Consider the following 26,577-nt stretch of genomic DNA (forward strand, 5'->3'; position numbering starts at 1 on the left):
TGGCATGATGCTTGTTAGAATGGATTCGTAAAAATAGATGTGATTTGTTGATTTAAGGATATTTACTTTGTACATTTTGATGTGTGATATTCCCATTTTGTGCGCTGTTTATAAAGCTTTTCATTTTCATTTCTGTCATTAAATAACTGTTTAACTCCCTCATAATTTTACACAATGGAAAATTTAAACTAGGTAAAAATAAAAAAAAAACTTGCAAAATAAACGTTGATATGATCTGTGGAAGTTATACAAATCTCATTCTGCCAAGCCTAATTATAGCTCTCTACTGCCTGATCCCCAGGGGCCACCAGAGACTCCTCACCATGAGTGGGAAACCAGACTTCTGCTGGGGGAGGAGAGCTGTAGAGTGAGGCTGGGTTTCCAGAGAACTCTGCAGGTAAACAGTTACGTTGGCTAAGTGGCTAAGATGCTCTACTTCAATTCTGAAAACCCTGGGTTTGCTTATTGCTCAGTCTCACACCTTCCATTCATCCAAATGCAAAAGGAGATGGATATCCTGATCTGTTGGGTTAGGATTTCCAAAGGTAGTTGGATGTGATGCCAGACACCTAACTTGCAAGCTTTAACTGGAAGAGCAGGGGATGCTGACTGATGCTAAAGACCATAATGGGGTTACACTAATTCATTCTATTCCACAGGTCACCGTGGTAATAGGACCATCATTCTCTGAGGAAAACTGGCCCCCAATGGAAGCGCAGCTATCAAGTTTCTCCCAAAACTTTCCAACCAGGGCTTTGAGCCATCAAGAGCAGCCATGGAATAAATTGTGGTCCACACAAAACAGGGGAAGGATGACAAAGTTATGAACTCTTGTGGTTTCTCTCAATATCATATAGTGAGAGGAGCTGAACAGAGGGGCTCAGTGAACAGCCACTGCCAAGTAGAAAAAAGACAAGGGAAAAGAGGAATAGCAGCTATATAAATCAAAGTGAGGGAGAAATCACCAAATGAAGTTGATTATTAATCTACGTGCTGTCACTCTGACTTTATATCCAGGTTAGCTCGGGAGGCTGTGTAAAATCTGTCCTGCCACAGCAGCATCTTCTAAACTCTCATCTGTATTCACAGTCCAACAGGGCTTTAGCTTTATGGCGGCAATGTTCTTGTTTCTTCTGCAGGTCCATTAGCACTGCACGCTCTGCACAGTCAATACCAATTCCACCTGGCACTTCTCTGCCTTTATTTATTTATTTAGACACAACTCCTTCTGTCTACCAACTCCATTAGTCTCCTGATATGACTGGCTGTGTGTTTTTGCTTTGGATTTAAGAGCCCAGTGCCTTTGGCTTTAAACAAACAAAAATATTAAAAGAAGAAAACAAACTGAGGCAGTAAAACAGGGAGTGATAAGTCTCTTCTATTGCCTCATATGTCTCCTCATTTTGTGCCTATTTTTTTGCCTGATCACTTTACCTGAAACAGTTGCATGCTATAATATAACAGAAAGAAAAGGTAGGTGAGGTAATATCTTTTATGGGACCAACTTCTGTTGTGAGACCAGCTTTCGATCTTCCACTGGTTTTCAAGACCTGAAGCTATGTCTGTATGGCTCTTCTTTAAATCTGGAAACATGCATACACTTGTCTCTTTCCCCAACAGAAGCTAGCCCAATAAAAGGTATTACCTCAGTATCTTATCTTGCCAATATCCTGGGACTAACCTAGCTATCACATTACACATGAAAAAAGACGTTAACTATTGATTTGACAAAGCTCTGCAACTCTTTCTTTCTCCTCCTGTCAGATCTCAGGGAACCATCCATGATACAACCTATTCTTCCACACAGGAGATGTGAGATTTAATTGACATGGGGGGGGGGGGAAGGAAGAGGCAAGAGAAATTTGATGGATCAGGGGGTTAAGAATGGACTTCTGAACAGGGCAAGTAATTCAGCTCTTTCCTCAAGTCAAAGAGAGAGATGTTCCCTTTTATCCTGCCAAATTCAGAACAGGGTCTCTACATCCCATCACAGAGCTGTTAATGCTATAGCCCTTGAATTATGACAGTGTCTCAGCTTCACCCACTGCCTGGTGAATAGGAAAACATCAGCTATTAAGTACTTATCTGCCTTGTACTGTCCAGCATCTTAGGAGGAAAAGTACTGCTCTACATGAAAATAAAAGTCGCTGTTATTAAATACACAGCTGGCATTTAGTCTGCAACTGATTTCTAAAATTAATCTGGAAAGGAGTTTCTTCCAATCACTTTCTAGAGCCCTTCCTCCCTCCCCATACCTATGATTCCCATACCTTATAGGGTGTCTACTGGGTTCACTTTAATGCATTCATTGTGGCTCCTAGCAAATGATGTAATGTAGCATAATCATAGCTTGTGCCTCCACATCTCCAAAAGTTTTAGCTTTTTACTATGCTCCAGCATGGCAATCAAACAGATCCTAAAATGTATGAAGCTTTGCCTTCTAGGCTTAATAACACTGCTGAAACACATTGGCTAGCAAAGGATGAACACTCGATTCTGACTGTCATCAGTTATCAGAGCAGAAGGTATGCAAGAATATGAATGCCCAGTAGCAAACTTCAGCAACTCACTCAGGTGAAGAGGAATGATTAGTGCATATGAAGCTGCAATAATTTCTGCTGATTTAATTGCAGCTGAGAACTGGAATGCAACAGAAAACTTTATTCTCCCAAGAGGTGGACAATCACAACTCTAAAAGCAAGAGAGCAGGAGACAAGATGTTTCATTGACTGGGAAAGGGTCAGAAAGGTTTTACATCTAGATAAAGAGAATTTATATGCCCATTTCAGTGAGACAGTCCTTGTTTTCCACATGATGTCTTAGTGGCCCAAAGACTTTTTAGGCCAGCTGAAATGTCCTTTTTTCATGTCAAAGTGTTCTAGTTTTTATAATTATAAATATATACAAAAGGTTTTCTAGCCCTCTCAGTTTCTCTCTCACCACAAAGTGAACATATGGTTAGCACCAATAACAGTTCAAAGCCAAGGTTTATCATCATAGGGCAAATGACAATGCAGTAGGAGTTTCATAAGTTGATGATGCAGACTACAAACCCCTTGGAGTGTGTTCAGGCCTCATGCTCTTTAATGCACATTGTGAAGGCCAAGTGTTTGATAACCACAGCCTTGTCTTTGTTTCCCTTTCAGTATAAGCTCCAAAATGTGGCCTATAGCACCTAGCTGTTTTTCAATCTCCCAGCCCTCCACCTGGGTCGTTTGAGCCCCTCCCTTTCAAGGACAGTATGGAGTGTGACCCTATGGATCTTGTGAAAGGCCTCTAACTGCTAGTCCTGGAGCCTATTGCCCCCTCTCACTTCTTCATCTCTCCCTTCTTCATCAGGGAAGGAACAAATAGGAACAGAAATGAAGTTCAATAGTTTTATGTCAGAGGTGCCAGACTGAATATGAAGCTTTAGCTGTCCCCTTCCCTCCAGGGATTGATAGACACCCCCATGCCCACCCTTTCCTCTGGGTCCCAACCCAGAGACCCTATGGTAGGGAATCAAAGACTGTTTATCTAGGCCCCCTGCTGCCTCCCAGGGTTGTTTCCTACCTCCAGCCTTTGCAGACATCTTCTGCACAGCACCCTTTCCTGGCTCCTTCTGTGTGGAAGCTCATCTCTGGTCAGGTTTCCCTGTATGATGCTGTGAACCGTCTCTCTGATAGCTCCTAGTCTCTCTAGCAGCCACCCTGCTCTGTCTGCGTTGCAGCTTTTTATCCCAGCTGTTGCTAACCAGGCATTTGGCCGCAGCTGGGGGAGTGACGGCTCTCCTCATTAACCCCTCAGTGCCTGCTGCTATGTGGGGCCTATACATCCCATCACAGGGAGGGGGAAACCTTACAGTTCTTCTATCACTTGTTTTCCTCCTCTCTATGGTCATCAGAGCAATAGAGAGGAAGTAAGTGAAGGGTAGATGTGTGAGAGGAAAACAACTAAAGATCCTTCATTCTTTCTTCTGCTCCAACCAGAATACATCAGAGCACATATTTTTCAACATTAAAAATATGTTGTGACAAAAGTGTCCTTTTAAAACGCTGAATATACAGTCACCTGATGTTTAGGTCACCAACAATACTCACAGGTTATCTGAATGCCTAAGCTCGCTGGCTTATGTGAGAGATGCTGAGGGTATACTGGTCCAGGATCTAGTGAGAGAAGTCATCAACTTTACAGAAACCTGCACCACCTGAAATGACACTAATTGTTTCCCTTGTTTCCTGTCTGAAAAGTAAGGCTACGGACTGTCAACCTTGAGGATGGATCTTTTCTCTACTCTCTGGAGGTGGGATGCGCCTCAGTTAAGGATGAAGCAGAGGTGAGCCATACCCTGTGCATTGTCTGCTCAGGGGATAGAGAACTTGCAACATACCTTTCAGTCGCAGCTGGAGAGCACCAATAGGGCTAAACTGTATTCTCCATTTAAAACCATCTGATAATAGGCTCAGCATACAAATTCACTGTTTTAAGCAATATTATTTTCTTTTCATCGCCTGTTTAAAATGGGATCTGCAGGTTCTGGGCTCAGTAGATTTCCATCTGTATCCTGAATTCAAAATGCTGTCATGTGACTTCCAGTGGGAATATCCTCTAATCCCTTTGTTCTCCTCAGCAACACTGCACTACGAGGGGCTATGTTTCCAACTTCTTCAGGGGCACAAGAGCACCACAGTTGCTAAAAACAACATGCTAAACGAGGCAGTGGCTCAATCTAGTCTGAGCCCCAGAGGTCCTGTAATTAAAGGCCAGGGCTTCCAAAACTCAACACCTGCTTGACAATAAAGAGAGGAAGCATTAAGAAGCTAGCAATACTTATAATCAATCTTCTTTATTTGGGCATCTTCCCTAGTGCTGTGTCTCTTTTCATCAGGGTGACCTTTGTGTTAGCATGACTGATTTCTCTGGGCTTTCAGGTTTCACTTATTCACACAGACAACCTACTATTTCAGAGATGCTGCTTGCTACAGTGTAACTTGTTTGCATAGGAGACTATTTAAAATACAGGTTCTCTTGTGAGCACACTCCACCCTCCCAGGCCTAACCTCCCTGTCTGTGCAAGATTAAAACAATTATCCTTTAATATGATGGGTAAGACGGCTTCCTATCCATTCCTCCCCTCAAAAGAAGCACACGTTAGACTTTTGTCACCTGAAAGTGGGGGGACTCAGCATCCCAAAATGTCCACTCAAGTTCCAGTTGCCTGGCTCTGGACTCCATACATGCACATGGAAAGCTTTGTTCCAAGAGGAGAAGGAAACTAAATCAAGCAAGTCTGAGGAAGCCAATATGCCCCATCGAGCACTGGTTTTCCAAGAAAATGCTGGTAGCAGTGCTTTTGCACTCACTTTCCATGTCAGATAATAGCTTCAGCCCATCAATCAAAATGTCTAAGAGGTGACTGCCTGTCACCATATGGGGAGAGTCAATTAAGGGAGAGTCATTAATACTGAATCATTTCTCTTCTCTAGAACTGAATAGAAAACAAAAAAGGTGGCAGAAAATGAGGCTGCCTGTCAGCTGAAGGTCTGAACTGGGTGAACCCAAGCCAGCTCATTTCACAGATAACATCTCCCAGGCCAATATGTTTTATTTTAAATATTGGAAATAGTTTTTTTCATGATAGATGAATCCACTTTTTCATTTCCATCAAGCCATTCCACTTCATCAAAGTCAGGGGCAGCTGCTTTACCTCAACATAAACTGCATCTGGCCTGATTCCAGAGCAAGAGAAGGAGAGGAGCATGCAGCAGCCAGAATAAGGACCAGCCATCAAGTGAGATGAGACCCCAGACTTTCTAGAGAGTGGGAAGTCTCTCATACAAGACTCCATAAGGGGTCAGTTGGTCACACAACAGAACAAGACAGAGATGTTCAACATTCAGAGCACCCTGGCTCACTGTGGATCACACATCTCTGCGTGCTTCCATACACAGAATCTTTCCTGCTAGGAATGCTGGCTTGCTCATTGGCTTCTACTCACACAGAGGACCCTTTCAGTTCATGGGAACTGTCTACTGTCTCAGGTCACCTCTATTATCACATGTGAACAAAGTCTTAGTAACCACAAAGACAGGTTACCATGATATATTATTCTACAGCTAGTGCTGAGTGGCTGTTATGTGAGCTACACCACTAGAGAACACAACACACCAGTTACACACATACACACACACACACACACACTCTTCCAGTGCCAGTCAAGGAGTTAATTATAATCTATAAAACCATATATGCCTCAGGGCTCACTATGGGAGTTGTGAATTTGAGTCACCATCTCTTGCAGTTCCTAGTTCTAATGTCTCTGTAAACAACAGTAGGGTGTTCTCAGCAGATAGCCCACACCACTGACACCTAGTCCTTCTGTAAGTCCCATCAAAGCCATAAAGACATATCTGTTAAAATAAGCTCTTCACTGATCTCCATGGCACTTGAATGGTAGGATATGGTAAGTTTTAGATGGTCTTTTTAGAGCTACATCTTGTGGGGTTTATATTAATTAGAAGCATCCAGTTGCTTAGGTTTTGGCTACTGTTTATACATAATAAGTAAATAAAAACCATATTGCACAGTTGGGTTGAAAACATCAGAGTCTTATAAGAACAAATGCAGAACACATCAGAAAACATCAATCCCAGTTTTCTATTCCCCTGACTCAATATCACATTTTCCCTCCTCTGTTGTGTTTCCTGATGAGGAGCAGATACTAGTACAGGTCTGTTGCATACTGATGTTGTTCAGTTCCTTATACTGTGAGTCCAAAATAGAGGAGCTGATGGCAGTCATGTACTCAGAGGCAGGCAGGTTCTGGATGAATATCTGGATTGAAAAGACTTCCAACATGACTATAGACATTATCCATTGAGCAGTACCATGCCCAGAAACAAAGCCCTCAGGAGAGAGACTTGGGGACATATGGGGAAAGATGGAAGGTATTATTTTCTTCTGTGTAGTGCAGATTAACACATCCAGCTGAGATAAAGATAAAGATTTTGCCTGTGTGGTTCTCAAGACAGGAATTCAGCTGTACAAAATACCACTTTTAAATATCAACTTGTGTAATGGGGAGGGAGGTGAGAGAATCAGGAGGAGAGAGAAAGAAATCATAACCATCTCAGAGTTCCTCTAGGAAAACACAAGAGGGAGATTCATTTGAGTTTCATACGGTCTCAGATTTTCTCAGCAGACATTGTTGAGGATAGCCACATCAATGAGGCTTCGAGCTGTGAAAGTTCAGCATCCTAAAGACAATGAAATGCTCTCCCCTGAAAAGGTGTAATCAGCCCAAGCATGGGAATTAGCTGTACACAATCTTTCCCCAGGGAGAGATATCAAAGGGGTTGCAGGACAAAAATTTCTTGGACACAGCAGATAATCTGAGTGTCATTTGGTTGGGTACATGGCTCTATGCAGTCTACAAACCCATACCACTTGGGGAAGAGAGACCTCAGTGTCATTATGGAGTCATGGGAATCCCATTGGCCTCAGTTTTCCCACTGTTTCCATTTCCTTCAAAAGTCACACCTTGTCCAAGCTGTGCTTTCAGGCGCAGGATGCAGCACACCAGAGAGGCAGACAGGTTAGAGAGCTGCTTATATATTAGCAGGAAAGCTGCCACGGGTAGCATAGAACATGGCATGAAACGAGAATGGAAAAATGAGAGAAAGATGTAGCACTTGGGCAGAGTTCAAGGAATGAGATGGGATCTCAAGGCCAAAATACAAGTAGAAGCTGAGCTACAGAGACGTCTCAAATAGAGAGCAGAGCCTTGAACTTTATGCAGTAGAAGACAGGAAGCCATTATGTCAGTAACAAATTATAGCCACATACAGTCAGGCACCACAGTCATCAGCAGGGATAGAACACAGCATCAAAAGAACAAGTCTCAACAAGTTAAGTTTGTCAGTAGCAAAATGTTATAGGTCGCTTGTGCCAGCTACTAGAGCCCACAGAATCACACATATTAAAACAAGCATATTACACAGATTCAAACACATGGCAAAAAGAAATGGTGAGAGCAACCAGGAATGGCAAATGAAATCCCCTCCTCCCAGTTGCCCTTGCATAAGCCAAAGAACTTTATCTAATAATGAATGGAACCTTAACTATTAGGGATAGACAAACCAATATGGGTTAAAGGACTGACCTAAATCTTCTCACACACAAACTGAACTTTTTGTCATGTTTCGAGATGTTTACACTAGACATCCTGAAGGGACCTGCCCTGCATCAACTAAGGCCCATCCAGCCCTCCTGCTGCTAAAACTTTTCAGTATCTGATATCTATGATTCTACTACACACACTCATTCATTTTATTTTTTTTAACTTTCCTGATATTTTTGTATAGGCATGTTCCACCTGAGATTAAAAAAATTAAAAACCTGTTCTCATCGTATCCCCAGCATCTCTGAAAGTTGGTACTATAGAAATCTGATGTGAAAATCCTTTCTCTGAAGATTTCAGCCTCAATCTAGAAACCCAGGAAGTTTGGATGGTCTGAATAATCACTGAAACATTTGAAGTTTTTTGTCCCAAACAAACCTCCAAAAATGTGGTAATTCAACAAACATGAAAGAAAAAAAAAAGATCCCTCCTTTTAGCTATGCTGGAGACAGAGCAATATTTACTTCACGTAGTAAATGATTTTGTTGCACTTCTTATTACCTGTAATTTTACAGCATTTCAGTTTATTGCATACATAATGGGCAGATGTGCATTGTCATTAAACTGCTTTTCGGAAATGCTGCAATAAAGATAATAAAGCAGAAGCTGAGTGTAGCCCTATGTTTAACATCAACATAACCAGCAGCAGGTATAGTGCCATTCGCAAGCAATATGCAGACATGCAAGGTAATGAACCCCAGGTTGTCCTGGGGCTAATCATCAAGCCATGAACAAAACAAAATAGGAAAAGAGTGGGTGCAATCCCAGGGAGGAGAACTGGATGCCTACCTGGAATGGACCCTGGGAAGGAGCACTGAAACTGTATTTCTATGTTCATGTAGAACAGACTTTGGGGTGCAAATCCAAAGAGGAGGAAAAGAGCTGGAACAGGATTTCTCTACCTGAAATGTTGGACTCTGGGTCACCTATGTCAATGCCTACCTGCTGATATCAAAGAATTTCAATCCAAATTTCAGCAACCCTTATTTCAGTCCTGAATTGATATTGTTGTCACATACACTTGCTGGCTTTCATTTGATTAGTGTATATTTATGAGAGAAGAGATGCCCAATCAAGAGAATTAAGTCAGTGAAAGTGTTGTCTAAGGTAAAAGGACGAGGAGATGAATCCTGCCACCTCATTGTCATGCACTGGCTCTTTTATTCCCTTTTTCAGTCTTTGTCCTATATTATGCCTCTCATTGGTTGTAGGTGGGAGGAAAGGAACACAAAGAGCTTTCCGGATGATAACAGTAATGGGTTACACTCATCTAAGGTAAGTGACATTTTTACTACAGCCAGAGAACTTGGCTAATCTGAATACAGTGCACATTCCCTACTCTCCTCTAATGCTAGGATTTTGTTTTTAGACAAATCTGAAGGCTGAGAAAGGTGCTCTCTCATCAGAACGGAGAAGAGCATCATCCTCCATAAGAAAGATCTATGCCTCCATTCCAGTGCATTTTCAGTCCAGCTAATAAAAAAATTATCTAGTGTTGCAACTGATGTCAAACTCTTAACAAACCAGAAACTGAATGACACAGCAAATGCAACAAGTTTTAGAGTATCTGAAAGCCAGTTCAATACCCTCCTCCTCTTCCATCTCTACCTAACCCACATAATCTCTCCTCTTCCACTGGCATGTCCGCCCTATCCCAGCTACCCATTCCACAGCTGGCACTCACACAAGACTTCTTTTATGATTTTTATTCTCTTTCAGCTGTTACAGACATTGAGGCTGGAGGTCAAAAGCCATTTCACATGGAATGGGAGGAAATATGCTATCCTTTTAATTTGGGTTAACTTTAGCAGAGTCTACCCTGATGTCATGCAGGAGAAACAGCTCTACAAGGTGGCCTGGCATTGACAAGATTGAAGAAGAGTTTCCTTGGACTGTTAGGTGGTTTGAAATAAAGGAAATCAAATTAACCACCTGCAGACAAAAACATTTGGAACCAAGTGCTGAGAGAGAGATAAACTGCACTAGAATCTGGTGCTCCCATTGTTACTAGATCATATGGATATCAAAAAGACTAGAGGTTACCTGGGGCATATCTTCCATTACTGCCCTTGTACAAGACCACCAAACCTAGAGATCTCTGGCCCAAACCTTAGATGTTCACTGTGCTCAGAGGCCAGCCTTTCATTACAAAAATTCCCACCCCATACCTGACATCTGCTCTTCCTCTCATAGAGGTCAAAAAACAGTCTTTCCATCTTGTAGTCTGTTTGGCTTCACTAAATCCTGGCATTGGTTATATATACTCTCTGAAGCTCCAGACAGGTTGGAACAGAGCCACACATCTCCTCCAGCTTCATACACAAGACTTCACTCAAATTCTTGTTCTGATTAGGAATTCCTGAATCCTTTACCCTCACTCCTCTCTCCCTCCCTGCCTCCTCTGTATTTGCATGCATTCACTCTGAATAAACATGATCTTGAAGCTAACTCCTTGGTATAGCAACAAGCCCAAGGCATGCTAAGCACTGAATACACAACACTAAATCCCAGCTCTCAGTAACCTCACACTAAGGATAAAGCTAACCCCTTGGGGAGCAATAGAACCTTATATTTTGTTACTGTGTGTTAGATACTGTAAGGCTGCTTAACAAAAGGGGTACTCACTACCTTGAAAGTAGCATTCAGCACCTCACAGGAGCCTTCCATTTGTGACAAGGCCACAGTTCTAGTTTCTAGGTGTTTCTATTTTTACATCATCGGTGCATATACTCAAGAAAGGTTCTTGAGCAATGAGAACAAGCAATTGGTCATAATTTAACACCTTTCCCTTTTCTTACTAGGAGCATCTTACAAGCATGTTCACTATGACTCATGCCAGCACTTCTTTTACATTTGTAAATTTCACCCTATACACTTCATGAGTGATCTGATACCTTTGTGAGACAGCTTTCTTATATTCAGAATATATCAAAGCTTCCTCAGTTGGCATTTTCATTAAATGCACCAAGAACTTAACCAGAGTTTTGCAATCAACGTGTGGACTTGCTTGTCCTCAGGAATCTTATTCACTTCACTTAGTTTTTCAAAATTGGTGAAGTATTCCTCAGTGCAATCTATCTCTCTGTATGCAAGACACAACTTATCCCAGCTGAGAGTTCCTTGAGCAGAGGGAGTTTTTAGTGACTCTGGGATCTTTCAGTGCAGGTTATATTTCCTCTCCTCAATGGCTCTTCTGTGCATGGTTTCTTTAGCTGTCAGTGCAGCTGCTAATTTTCCTTTGGTTCCAGCTGCTTCTTTCATTTCTACCTGCCACTTTTGGAATGTGTGCTCTCTCTTCTGTTTACAATCCGTCCAGTTCCAATTTTGCGGTTGTTTCACTGGCTTTCATTTTTATGCTTTTGTGTTTGCTTTCCTCGCCCAAAATAAGCAAACCGAAAACAACAAACAGCAACCTCTCTTTGATTATTCCAATCATTTTGAGACTCATTTAAAATTGCTATACCAGTGCTTAAAGTGTACACTTCATTTAGAATAACAAGCTGTGCATAGATCCAGCCAACTATGAGATTGTGACATCGCCCAGGATACAATCTGGACTGATGGATGACTGTGCCCCCTCTATGCCCCAACTTGGGATGTCTTTTGCACTGTGAGAGCAACCACTCCTGATCTACTCACACACAGCCTCCAGCATGTAAGTTACACCCAGTTGTACTATGAGTATTATAGCCAGCCATACCTGAATTATATTATAGAGTGACACCAGACTTTCTTCTAGAAGTGGGCCAAGTACCCTCCTGGATCATACAACCTCATATAAAGTCCATCACAAATCCTGTTATCCCAAATGAAGTTTCAATCCAAATATACTGGCTTAAATAAAACTAATTTAATAACTACAGAAAGATAAATGTAAGTAATTACAAGTAATTAGGCCAGAATTGGTTACAAGAAAATAAAAGTATATCACAACTAATGTCTAACTTAACAAGCTAGAGTGAATTCAAAGCAAAGGGCTCTCTCACCATATCTTATCAGTCTTATTGACTGAACTACATTCTTCAATGCCTCTTTTTTTACTCTTCAATGTTGATGCCATGAGTAGAGAGAAAGTGAAAGATGATTTAGGGCCTTTGCTCTCTCCTCTTATAGTCATTTTTCTCATACAAAGGATCACCTCCAGCCTAGGTGCTGGAGACAGAAATCTGTGTGGACAGGCACCACAAGCTGCTGCTTTGTCAAAATGTAGGTTCATTGCCCACACTCTCTGTCCTGCTGAAGAATGGCCACTTAATAAGGTGATAGTCCATTTGATCTCATTGACACCTCGCTGACAGCTTTTGTCTGGAGAACTGGTTTGTGACTGCCCTCTGGAACATGTCTCAGTGATACCACACAGAGGAATCTTGTAACTTTACACGCAATGTTGTCACACGCATTTCATCACGGCATCAATGCTTGGCAAATCATGAGTTTTTTCAAATGATGCCTCAGAAGGCATACTTTATACAATTTTAGTATATTCTTGTGAAAAGGGTAAACATAGGAGTACAGACTGCCACAGTTTCCACTTTCAGTTCCTGTGCTAGTGATAGTCCTTGGTGATAGTCCTTGCTTCCAAGAGGAACAACTGCATGGAAAGTCCTGATTAACCCTTGCGGCCTCATACTGAAACATGCTCAGTTGTGCTACGGGGATGGTACCTGCACAGTCTGGTCACTCACAATAGCTTGTGGGAATAGAGCATGCTTAGTACAGGTGTAATCTTTGCAGAATTTAGCTTCCAAACTCTGATCAGTCTCTATTGAGTAGGTGCAAAATGCTAATCTTTTAGAGGTCAATAAGTTAGCAAAATAGGGGTGCATTTTCACAATAACAGCAAAAGATAAATGGCTAAGACCAGGGGAACCCCCTACCCCAAAGCATGGAGGTGACAGAGCTTCTCTGTGAAAATTATTTTTTTTAAAGTAGTAAAATAATATACAATCTTCCCCTAAGCTTGTTCTGAGAAACAGCTGAATTGCTTTAGCTGAAACTTTACAAAAATATTCAAGTGTAGGCAGCACCAGCATACAAAATTTCAGTCCAAGTAGTCAAAGTTTGGTAAAGGTATAAACAAATGAAAATATAGTTTTATAATGGGATATGTCAGGCAACCTTAACTACAGGATAGTGATAGAAATGTAGCCGTGTTAGTCTGGGGTAGCTGAAGCAAAATGCAGGACAATGTAGCACTTTAAAGACTAACAAGATGGTTTATTAGATGATGAGCTTTCCTGGGCCAGACCCACTTCCTCAGATCAAATAGTGGAAGAAAATAGTCACAACCATATATACCAAAGGATACAATTAAAAAAAATGAACACATATGAAAAGGACAAATCACATTTCAGAACAGGAGGGGGATGCAGGGGGGAAGGAAGGAAGGTAAGTGTCTGTGAATTGATGATATTAGAGGTGGGGAGAGTGGGATGCTATCCCCAATTATCACCTCTAATACCATTAGCTCACAGACATCCCACTCTCCCCACCTCTAATATCATCAATTCACAGACACTTACCTTCCTTCCTTCTTTCCCCCCCCCCCCCCCCCCCGCATTCCCCTCCTGTTCTGCAATGTGATTTGTCCTTTTCATGTGTGTTCATTTTTTTAATTGTATCCTTTGGTATATATGGTTGTGACTATTTTCTTCCACTATTTGATCTGAGGAAGTGGGTCTGGCCCACGAAAGCTCATCATCTAATAAACCATCTTGTTAGTCTTTAAAGTGCTACATTGTCCTGCATTTTGCTTTAACTACAGGAGGGGCTATAAGCTCTTCCTATAATAAAAATCCAATCCTGCTTTGAATCTTACTAACATATTTGACCCAATAACATCCTGCTAGAGTCAGTTCCACAGGATAATGATTGTATATAGGAAGAAGTTACTCACCCAGTGCAGTAATGATGATTCTCTGGGATGCATGTCCCTGTAGGTGCTCCTCTCAGGTCTCGGTGCATCCTCGTGCCACTGATCAGAGATTTTTTGGTGAGCAGTGCCCCTCACGCCATACCTGCGTACCCAACGTCTCATGCCCCGGCCATTTGTTGAGTGTGCGTGCGGTGCAAGCCCCATCTGTTCCTTTTTTACCAGAAGATCCCTAAAGACTCCAAGCAGAGGAAAGGGTAGTGGAGCACCCACAGGTGCTGTCTCACATCTCAAAGAACCATCGATACTGCATCGTGTGAGTAACTTCTTCTTCATTGAGTGGTGTCCCTATGGGTCCTCCACTCAGGTAACTCAGTAGCAGTACCCGCCAGTTGGTGGTGGGCATTGGAGTCATTTATGTAGAGTGCAATGCTTTCTGCAGGGTGTAATGCTGTGTGAAAATGTGATGGGAGGACCACGTGGCTGCTCTACAAATGTCCACCAATGATACGTTGTTTAGGAAGGCTGCTGTTGTGGCCATTGCACATGTGGAATGAGTTCCGATAATCTGTGGTGGCTGCTTGCCACAAAGTTCATAAACTGTATGTATGCAGCTGGCAATCCAATTGGATAGACGCTGTGCTGAGACAGCTGTTCCTGTATGTGGTCCAGACCATGCTACAAAGAGTCTATGTGGTTTTCTGGTTCCCCTAGTTCTCTCCAGGTAGAACGCAATCGCTCACCTTGCATCTAATGTGTGCAATATTGTCTCCTTGGAGGAGGTATGAGGCTTAGGAAAATAAGCAGGTATGTAAATCGGTTCATTTAAGTGGAAGTCAGCTAAGACCTTCAGGAAGCACTTTGAGTGAGGCCTGAGTATAACTTTATCCTTGGTAAAGGTAGCAAAAGGTGAGTCTGCCATGCGGGCTGCAATTTCGCCTACCCATCTTGCTGATGTTATTGCCACTATGAAGGCCACCTTCATGGATAGGTATTGTGGTGATGTAGTGGCTAGTGGCTCAAAGGGTGACCTGCTGAGCATGTCAAGAACCGAGTTCAAGTCCCACAGTGGCACAAGGGTGGGCATATTTTCTGCAGACCTGTGAGAAATCACTTCACTATCGGATGCACAAAGAGAGAGAAGTCATCCACAGGTTTGTGGAATGCCATGACCGCCGCCAGATGGACCTGGATAGAGCTGATGGAGAGACCCGTGTCACTGAGGTCTGTGAGATACTCCAGTACGGTAGGTATAGGGGCAGTATTGGGATGTAATTTGCGTGTCATGAACCATTGTTGAAAGAGTGTCCATTTGTTTTGGTAGGTGCTTCTCATGGAGGGCCATCGACTGTTCAGTAGAATGTGTTTGACACTGTCCAAACAGGTAAGTTCTTCATTCTGGAACCATGGAGAAGCTATGCTGTGAGTTTCAGAGTTTTGATGTTCAGATGGTATGTCCTGCAGTGGTGCTGCATCAAGAGGTTCAGAACCATGGGGAGAGGAATGGTCGATCTATAGATAGGTAGTGTAGATAAGGGAACCAGGGTTGTCTCACCCAGGCAGGAGCTATTAAAATTACTGTGGCATGGTCAGACTGGATCTTGTTGATCACCCTGGCAAGAAGAGGCATTAGTGGAAAGGTGTAGAATAGGGAAGCCGTCCAGTGAATGGTGAAGGCATTCCCCTCCGACTTCTTGCCCAGTCCTGCACGGGAGAAGAACTTGTGGCATTTGCAGTTGAGTAGTGTTGCAAAAAGGTCTATAGTTGGGAAAACACATTTATGAAAAATGGAGAGGAGAATATTGGTATTGATCTCCCACTCGTGTTGGTCTGAGAAGTGTCTGCTCAGTTTGTCAGCCTTCACATTCTGCTGTCCCAGTATATGTGTGTCGGTTGAAGTTATGTGGTTCCTGATACACCAGTTCCAAAATCTGATTGCTTCTGCACCTAGTGAGCAAGATCGGGCACCCCCTGTCAGTTGACGTAGAACATACAGGGTGTGTTGTCTGTGAGGACATGAATGGTTCTGCCCTTTATCAGGGGAAGGAAATGGGTGCATTCACTGCGAATGGCCGTGAGCTCCAAGATGTTGATCTGGAAGTATCTTTCCCATTGGGACTATGTGCCCTGTATTGACCTTGCACCACAATGGGCACCCTAGCCCATAAGTGTTGCATCTGTCATTATAGTTACTGACAGACCTGGGCGGTGGAAGGGTATACCGGCAAGTAGGTTGGTTGGAGAAGTCCACCAGTTGACAGATTGCAGTACTGGTGGAGGAAGCATGAGGCACTTCGCGAGGCTGTGTTGGGTTGGGATGTAGGTGGTTGTAAGCCAATGCTGTAGGTAGCGCATGTGTAGCCTCACGAATAGGATCACAAAGGTTGTGGCCACCATGCACCCCAATAATTGAAGGCATGTCTGGACCATGGAAAAGGGAGTATGCTTGACCCTCAAATGAGGTCTCAGATTGCCTTGAATCTTTGCGGTGGCTGGTAGGCTCTTGCTTTCACCGAGACTAGGAGTGCCCTGATAAATTCTATCTGTTGTGTGGGCTGTATGGTGGACTTTTATATATTAATAAGCAGAGCCCTTGATAAGACAATATTAAGGTAAGGGAAGATGATGACGTTCTGTCTTCTGAGGAAGGCTGTGACTATGACTAGCGTCTTCGAGAACACTCAAGGTGCCGTAGAAAGACCAAAGAGGAGGACCCTGTATTTGTAATGGTCTTGACCTATGGCAAATCTGAGAAATCTCCTGTGGGCCGGATGGATGGTTATATGAAAATATGCATCTTGAAGGTTGAGGGCTGAGAACCAATCCCCTTTTTCCAGTGCAGGCATGATAGTTTCCAGGCTCTCCATCCTGAATTTTGTGTTGAGGATGAACTTGTTGAGTTTCTTGAAATCCAGGATAGGTCTCTGTCCCCCTGGGTTTTTTTTAACCGTTAGAAAATAATTAGAGTAGAACACTCTTCCTTGATATTCTGTGGGAACAGGTTCTGTTGCCCCTAGGGTGAGTACCTTTTGCACCTCTGTTCATAGTAGGAGCTCGTGAGATGAGTCCCTGGAGAGCAACAGGATAGGGGATTGGGTAGGGGGCATAGATGTGAAGGGGATTGTGTAACCCAATTTAATAATTTCCAGGAACCATTTGTCTGTAGTGATCTGGGCCCACTGTTGGTAGAAGGGTCTCAGGCAGTGATGGAAGGTGGTATTGGAATGCACTGGAGCTGTGGGGTGGTTGCTCAGACCCCCGACCAAGACTTCTCCAAGTCCAAATGAGGTAAGTTATCATTATCATTAGAACCCACTTGTGTTATTACTTAGGGCAGGTAAGCCGGTGAGGAATGTGCGGATATAGCTGGGCAGTGCATAGACATGTGCTGTTGTGAAGTGGGCACTCTATCTCATGAGTGGCAGGCATAAGAGAAATGCGCTCAGTACCCTTGCCATGGTTCCTAGGGGGCCCATTGTGGCTGGAACTGTTGTGGGCGATACATCCACAGTTGGTTGGGCCACATGGCCAGGAAGCCATTGATCCCGACGGAGATGAATGACATGATGAAAATCTGCTCCTATGCCAGTTGCCATAGTCAGTTCTTGGTGAGAGCAGTGTAGAAGAGTGGGAGAGCCCTTTCTGGCATATGAGTGTGCCCCCAGGTATAAAACACCACTGAGGAGCACAGCGAGTAAGCGCCTGATCTGAGCGGTGTGCCTGGCTGAGGAGATTTTTGTAAGTGCTGTGGAAGACGCAGCACTTTCTTATGCAGAGGTGCTGGAGCGTGGTCAAGTTCAGTCTGACCAGTCTGTTCAGACATCATAGAGGTGCTTGTAGGAGCTGGTAGTGGTGGCATATGCAGCTTCGTGGTTGCTGCTGCCTCAACAGCACTGACCAGTGCAGTGCACTTGTGTTCTGACTCAGCTCTCCTGGCTGGTGCAGACTTGCGTTTCTCCACGGTGCTGGAGACTGATGGCACTGGGGCACAAGAGACTCTGGGCAGCGCTGGTAATGAGCATGCCAGGGAAACCCACAAGGCTTGTGAGCCTTTGCAGGGTGGTAAAGCAGCCCTGTCAGTGGGCTTCTGTTGTCCCCGTGTGTCCTCAGGTTTGTCCCGTAAAGGTTGTAGGGACTTCTCCCAGAGGAAGTTTTTGAGCTGCATTTTGCTGTCTTTTCTGGCTCTGGCTGTCATGTTCTGACAGTGTTGGCACTTGTGTGCTGCATGAGTCTCTCCCAGGCATTTAACACAGGAGACATGGCCATCAGAAATAGGCATCGAGTCTTGGCATGAGGCGCATTTTTATCACAGTTAGCTTAATACTCAGCTACTGTGGAAGCCATGTAACTACCTAAGATGGAAAGCTAGTGAAAAGCCACTGGAAAGCAAGCATATCCTTGAGGGAATTGAACCCGGCATGTTTAAGAAAAAAGCTGCCGCCATGGTGCTTGTCTCTCTCTCTCTCTCTTAGATAGATAGATAGATAGAGAGATAGAGAGAGAGATAGAGAGATAGAGAGAGAGAGAGAGAGAAATGACAGTTGAAAACTACCATTAACTGACTAAACTATGAGGGAAAAGTCTAAACTAATTATAGTAATTTGTTTTTCCTGTCAGGAAGAAGAGCACTGCTCTGATTCCATCTTCAGCTGAGAATGGTAGAAAAGGAACTGATGGGACTTGTGCAGCACGCGCACTCAACAAATGGCAGGGGTGTGAGATGCTGGGTGTGCAGGCATAGCGCAAGGGGCACTGCTCACCAAAAATATCCGATCAGCGGCACAAGGATGCACCGAGACCTGAGTGGAGTACCCACAGGACACCACTCAGTGAAGAACTGCTTCTTTTCATTTGTAATAAATATGTTCTGCCCCTCAAGGATATGCCTGCTTTCCAGTGGCTTTTCACTAGCTTTCCATCTTAGGTAGTTACATGGCTTCCACAGTAGCTGAGTATTAAGCTAACTGTGATAAATTTATCCTCTCAACACCCCAGGGAGGTGGAGGTATGCTATTATCCCCACTTACAAAATGGGAATGTGAGGGACAGATTAAATGTCTTGCCATGAGTCATAGGTGGTTGTTGTGAGAGCAGGAATTGAACTCAATGCTCCTACTGCAGAAGGTGGTACTCTTATCACTGGGCTTTCTTTCCTCTCTATTAATGACCACTGAATAGCTAAAGAATCAGAGAATCATCCAAAAGTTGAAGTGCTTATTGTAGGCCTTTCACTCCATGGGACTCATGAGAACAGTCCCTCATGCACATGATTTTCAGGACTACCACAGTAGTTTGAGCTAGAGAATGAGTGTAGTCTTTCCCCGGGTGTTTTGGTATTTCTGATGGAAAACAAGAAACTCAGATGTGTGAGACCTTAACTAAATCAATCACATTGAAGAACAACATTGAAACATGATCTTATATGTCAGTCAGTTCAAGTTCAATATGAAGGCTGAGGATGATTCTTGTTTATCCAAACTGCTTTATCTTGACCCAATTTACAATCAAACTCGAAAATCTTCTCAGTCTTTTTTCAAGTAAAACGGACAGGGGTTTCAGTGACAAGAGATTCTGATAGAAGTTTTTCCTGAGGAAAACCTTCAGGATTTGGTCCTCAGACTGGACTCTTCTGGTTTTCTTTAACTAGTTCACCACCATATTGCATGTGGAACAATATACTGTATTATAAGGGCCCACCCCATTCTAACTATCAGCCTTTACACCATGCACTTTATTGGAGTTCCTGAACACAATCGTACCCTGTCCTGCATGACAGACACACTAGAATGGAAAGTCTTTAAGCATTCTAAATCCAACTCTTCTTTACAATCCCAGCTCCCATCCCTGGAATTTCCTTCTTTATCTTCAGCAGCTATAGCACCTGGGGCCTAAAAGTGCTTTTGCCTAATTTTCAACTCCCTGCAGTAGTAAAGCCAATTGAATATTGTTATATTCCTTTCCCTCTCCCCAGGATTAAAGACTGACCAAAATGAGAAGAAACAAAATACTATTACTATGTAGCACTTTAAAGACTAACAAGATGGTTTATTAGATGATGAGCTTTCGTGGGCCAGACCCACTTCCTCAGATCAAATAGTGGAAGAAAATAGTCACAACCATATATACCAAAGGATACAATTTAAAAAAATGAACACATATGAAAAGGATAAATCACACAGAATGAGAAGGATGTTCTTCTCAAGCGCATGTTTCAAATTCTGTCATCTACTGCCAGCAATTGATGCTAATCATGTATTTAAAGCCTGGTCCTGCCCTGGTTATATTTTGCCATCAGTGCCTAATATGCCCTGTTCACCCCAACCCTGAGGCAGCTCTCCAGTTCCTGTGCTCAGTAGGGAGGGTAGCAACATTGCCCTCTACAGTGTGTATGTAAACTATAGGCCAATTGATGCCTGGATTTACAATTTCCTTTGGTTGTCAGCACATAAAAGTTACTCATGTATCAGCTGTGTCTATTTCCATGGAGGCAAAAATCATTGTGTCATCATGCCTAATCTTAATATCAAGCAGTTATGTCAGTGTGTGATGAAGCTGTGGTGTAACATCATGACACACAGACAATGTGGAGTCATCATAACATGATTGAGCCTCCAGGTCTTTGTTGTCTGAGCAGTTTTTCAGTGCCAGTCTCTCTGTGATTCCTCCTTCTGAGCTTCATCAAGGGCTGCAAAGTAAAACTCAGTGAAAATAGACAACTTCTGTCTGATTTGGTGTTGAAACCAACATGGCCTGTTCAATTTCTATGTATAATCATAATTGCAATTTCAGACTTCAAGTCATCTGAAGTTCACATTTCTGCAACTTGTCCCCAACACCACACTCACCAAAAGATGTTTGACCCTTAGAGTACGTCTAGACTACCGCGTTTTGTCGACGGAAGTTTTGTCCACAGATACTGTCGACAAAACTTCCATCGACAATTTGCGTCCAGACACATGGAGTTCTGTCGACAAAGCAAGCCGCTTTGTCGACAGAACTCCGTAGTCTGGACGCAGTGTTACAGGCAATAACACCTTCTGTCGAGAGTTCTGTCGACAGAAAGTGTTATGCCTCATAAAATGAGGTATACCAGCGTCGACAAAACCGCGGAGTTCTGTCGACATGTCGACAGAACTCCGCGGTAGTGTAGACGCTGGTATTGTTTTGTCGACAAAAGTCCACTTTTGTCGACAAAACTAGGTAGTCTAGACACACCCTTAGAGAGCCTGTCAGAGATACAATCAACACTTTACTGAGAACTTCAGGTTTCCACAGCACTGAACATGCGTCCATTCATTTGTCCTCTCAGCCCACTCTGGAACTGGCTCACAGTTCCCTGACTCTGGAGTTCATTACACACATTTCACACAACTATAGATTTGATGTCTACAGGTAGCTCTGGATTCTGACTCCTGCAGACCAGGCTCATGACAGAGACTTCTGAGAATCAGGAACATCCTATGAGTTTTATCAGTGTTGGTTACTCCTAGGTATAAACAGGGGTGAAAGTAACTTGAATTTCTTACAGGTACTATTGTATCACAATGCCCCTGGGAGCCCCGCAGGGTAGGAGGTTAGGAGGGTTGTGAAATCATAGTATAAGACATTTAAGTGTGGGGTGGAGTGTGAGGGCTCAAGTTAGAGGGTTGGGGAGTGTCAGGGTGTGGGGTGCTCAGGACAGGGGGCTGGGGATCGGTGGGATGCAGGAATCAGGGTTGGGGTAAAGAGGGATTATGGGGATGGGATTGAGGGGTGTGGAAAGTGAGGAGTCGGGGTTCAGGTGTGGGAGGCTCAGGGCAGGGAGGTTGGGTGGTGTGGGGAGTGCAGGAGTCAGAGTGTGAACAGGGGCTCAGGGCAGGGGTGGGGTTGAGGAGGAGTGCAGGAGTCAGAGCAGATGGCTGGAGGTGTGGGGGACTCAGAAAAAGTGGTTGGTATGTGGGGGTGGAAGGTGCAGGGAGGCTGCAGCCCACCCCCAAGATCTGTACCAGTCCAATGCTTGCTCTTCCCCTTCCTGTCACTGTCATGGAGGGAGAGGAAAGTGCACAGCTCGTCTTCCTCCTTGCCCTTCACAGCCAGAGTAAGAGGGCTGCAGCAAACTGTACACTTCCTTCTTGCTCCCGGATGGGATGGGGAACAGCAAGCAGCATCTTGGCATGAATCTTGGAGAGAAGGAGCTTTAGATAGGAAAATTAAGGCACAACAAAGGGTGTGACTTACTAAAAGGTCACACAGGACATCCATGACTGAGCTGGGAACAGAACCCAAGAGTCCTAATCCCTGGCATGTGGTCTGATCATTAGACTGTGCTATGAAGTGGTGGAGACCTGGAGGGCAAATCAGATGAAAGCTCTACAATTCTGCCCACAGTCCATAACTGTGTCTCAGCAAGTGCATTTCAGCCACACTCCAGTCCTAATAGCCAAATATTACTAAGAAATTGATCTTAATAAAATGTAACATTACCAAAGGGAAGTTCAATTTTCTTTGCTAAGTGGGCCTACTGCTATCAATTTTTTTCACTTAGCCAGCTTATTCTGAGCACAGCACTGGGCACAATATAGGGGCAAAAACAATTAATGGAACCATCCTGGATTTGAACACTGTATAGATCAAATGTCTTTTATTTGCTAAGCTCTGTCTCATTTGGCCTAGAATGAATGTGTCTTGGCTGTCTGCACTGGCAATAATTGTGCCTCATATATCCCCAATCAGATGCCTTTAAATGACCAGACAGAACTAGTAACAATGAGAAAAAGGTGCGATGACATTCATTGTTCTTGAGAAATTGCTGACTATCTCATACAGATTTGCTCTTGGCACAGGTGAGTTTGGGAGTTCCATGGCATAAGAGTTCTGATAACTGGGCCTAAAAATGTTAAGACAGACAGGGGGAGGGCTTGCTGGGTCTTGCCCTCGGGGGTGGCGGCTCGCGCCCCAAAACCCTGTCACAGAGGGGATGAGCTATTTCCACCTAATTCCTTTCTTGGGTCCTTTACATAACAGAGACTTTAAAAGGGAAATTGGTGGATGGATGTAAACAAGTATAATGCTGGCTCACTGGAATATCAGAGAAGGAGAAGGAAAAGCTTCTTCATCATGGCTGTCACCCTCACAGTCTCCTGTGAGCCTGGACTTCCTTTATCTAATCCTGAGCAATGTCGTGACCAGAGCAGAGAGAGGGACCCAGATAACATTGCTGCCTGCACCAACCTCAGCTAAATCTCAAATCCCACCTCAGCCATGTTTCCTTTCCCTTCACCACCATATTTCTTCTCTTTCTTATCCCTTTTCTTTTGCATTCTGTATAATTAGTCTGGCTTGACCCACCAAGATTGTATATTCTGCACTGCTGCTGTAAGCTTGTAACCAGAAAGAGACAGCTAAATGCACTCTCCTAAAAATTCTGACAGTGCTACACATTTGCAAGGTCTCAGGGTGGCTAATAAGACCATGTGATTTTGCCTGTGACACCAGTGACAGAAACTGCATTTTCTATCTTTCCTGGGGATTTTCTTGCCTCTTGTGTGGGATCAGACTTTAACTACAAAGTAAGAACAGCCCACCTCAATTAATTTCTCCGCCCCGCCCCCCAAAGAACAGTTCATACCAGCAAAGAGACAGTCAAATAAGAGGGGTTTCCTTCTAAAATCTCTCTGCAGCGAAAATGAAAAGGAACAAGGGATACTTTACACTTCAAATACTTTAAAAATTCTTTTCCACTCTCCTTTGTGTATCTTTAATAAAAGGTTAAACAGATTTTAATGGTGTATTTGCCATGATATAAAGTAGGCCGAGATCCCTATATACCAAAGCCTAAACCTTGTTTAACATTTCTTAATGATGGATAGCAACTGGGTTATGTCTGAGTCCATTTATTCCATCTAAATTAATACAACACTACACTATCCCATTTGGTGGCTCTGCCAGCAGCTCAGCCATCAGTGCAGGCTAACGAAGGAGAGAGTGACAGAGAGGGGGATATCTTGTATGTAACCCAAGCGTGTGCTAAAGCCAAGGATCAGCAGGAGTCCCACCTGCACCTGAGACTGCTACCAATACACCACCTGGAATTCATCACACAGTCACATTTTGTGCCCCAACAGATGGAAGACAGAATTTAGAAAGGGAGAGACACTGAGCTTGGGGAAAAGAGCTCTCAGAATTGAGGGGAAGGATCTCCAGATCCCAGAGATCACCAGCTTAGATGAAAGTAAGGTTAAGTGGTCCTTGGGACAGAGGCTGAGGAGAACAATCATAGAACGAAGGCTCTCTGGTAATCAGGGTAGAGATTGGCACTATCAAATGGGAGTGGAGTTTCCTTTGTACTCAGGGTGGTGAGGATCATTGGGCGGGAGAAACGCAGATGCCATAGAGCTATCAAAGTGAGGGGAAGAGTCCCTGGTGCTTGGTGACCACCACCAAAATAACCCAGCTTTAAGTCTAGAAGTAGCACAGCCTCTCCCCCCTGAGCTCCTACCTGCCCCAGGTTTGGTAAGCATGATCTCAAAGCTCACTTGACTTACCTCGCTCACACGTTTTGCCCCAGTAGCCGGTGCCAGTGCAGTCGCAGATGAAGCGGTTCCAACCATCCTTGCACACAGCATTGTTCTTACATGGGTAACTGTCACACTGCTTGGTGCTGAGCCGGGAGCAGGAGGATTTAACCCCGGCAGCATTCTGCACCTCTGCCAGCTGCCGGATGTTCTTGCTCCGTCCATCAATAAACAGGTCTCGGATGCAGCCCACATAACCATAGTTCAGCATGGCTGTCCAGAGCTCTGTGGGAAGGATGAGGCCTGCCCGGTTCTCAGGTAGCCCACCTAGGTACATGTCCCCTTCCAGGTCCAAGATTTCACTCTCCCCACTGGCAGTGAATGGGGTGCGTCTGCTGTTCACCGATATGGTACCTGGGGTAAGGAGGAAAAAGAAACATGAGCCAATAGCTCCACTGACAGCTCAGGTCTAATGCCGTTCCCATGGTCTTTGAATGCAGGTTAAAGATAAGGTATGTATTAAGTTGAGGCAATTGAAGGGTCCCTGTAAAACACAACACCCACAGAGAAGATTTGTTTTACACTGCTTCTCCCCACCTCTTTCCCTGAGCCACAGACTCTAAACTCTTTGGGTATGTCTACACTGGCCCCTTTTCCGGAAGGGGCATGTAAATTTCATGAGTCGTAGTAGGGAAATGCGCGGGGGATTTAAATATCCCCCGCGGCATTTAAATAAAAATGTCCGCCGCTTTTTTCCGGCTTTTAAAAAAGCCGGAAAAGAGCGTCTACACTGGCCCCGATCCTCCGGAAAAAGCGCCCTTTTCCGGAGGCTCTTATTCCTACTTCAAATTTCAGAATAAGCTACTCTGGAAGGAATATTATGAAATAGCTTATTTCAAAATAGCGCATCTACACTACAGGGAAGCCTTGAAATTAGTCCAAGGCAGGCTCCTCTAATGTGGATGTGCTACCTCGATTTAGCGCTCCAGGAAGCATTAGGAAGTAATTACTTTGAATGGCCCTGGGGAGGAGCTATTTCGAAATAGCAGCAGTGGAGCATTCACACTACAGCTATTTTGAAATAGCTATTTCAGAATAGGCATTATTCTTCGTGGAATGAGGTTTACAGAAGTCGGAATAAGCCGTCTGTTATTGTGAATTTATTTCAAAATAACGGAATTGCTGTGTAAACCCTCAGGCTGTGTCTACATTGGCACCCCTTTTCCGGAAAAGGGACGCTAATGAGACACTTTGGAATTGCAAATTCCGTGGGGGATTTAAATATCCCCCACGGCATTTGCATGAACATGGCTGCTGCTTTTTTCCGGCTCGGGGTTTCGCCGGAGAATAGCGCCAGTCTAGACGGGATCTTGCGGAAAATAAGCCCTTTTCCGGAAGATCCCTTGTAGGAAAAAGGGATCTTGCGGAAAAGGGCTTCTTTTCCGCAAGATCCCATCTAGACTGGCGCTTTTCTCCGGCAAAACCCCAAGCCGCAAAAAAGTGGCAGCCATGTTCATGCAAATACCGCGGGGGATATTTAAATCCCCCGCGGAATTTGCAATTCCGAAGTGTCTCATTAGCATCCCTTTTCCGGAAAGGGGTGTCAATGTAGACACAGCCACAGATTGTTTTTTCAAAATAACTGTGCTGTGTAGATGCACCCTTCAAAGCAGGGAGTGTGTGTTCATGCATGCTTCTACAGCACAGGTCACAATGAGGTCACAATCCTGATGAGGGACTCTAGGTGCTTTAATAATACACGTATTCAGAATCATGGTTTTAATTCTCCTCATGTCTTGAAGAGAGACAGGATCTTTCTTTTTTTTAAAAAGAGAGCAAAATCTCACAAACTCAAGTGATATTCAATGGGATTCACTTTGCAAAGCAGGAAACCACATAAAGTGCAGCTGGAATTTAAAGACTCTGGTACTATATAGGATTAAAATAAATACTAATATTAGTAATACATAGCTCTTATATAATGCTTTCATCATCAGATCTCAACATGTTTCACAAAGAAGGTACCATTATGTCCATTCCATAATGGAGGTATC

General features: G+C 43.8%; 1 protein-coding gene across 2 annotated transcripts in view; it reads right to left on the reverse strand.

Moving 5' to 3' along the window:
* NRXN3 (neurexin 3) overlaps positions 1–26,577 on the reverse strand; it is a 1,560,739-nt gene that overhangs the window by 1,038,639 nt on the left and 495,523 nt on the right. For both annotated transcript variants that reach the window (XM_089778404.1, XM_089778402.1), the window contains one exon: positions 24,554–24,937. In XM_089778404.1, the coding sequence (XP_089634530.1) occupies positions 24,554–24,937 (384 nt within the window). The remainder of the gene's footprint in view (positions 1–24,553; positions 24,938–26,577) is intronic.

Source organism: Pelodiscus sinensis, chromosome 5 (genome assembly GCF_052426305.1).
Source record: "Pelodiscus sinensis isolate ZL-2025 chromosome 5, ASM5242630v1, whole genome shotgun sequence".
Taxonomy (NCBI): domain Eukaryota; kingdom Metazoa; phylum Chordata; order Testudines; family Trionychidae; genus Pelodiscus; species Pelodiscus sinensis.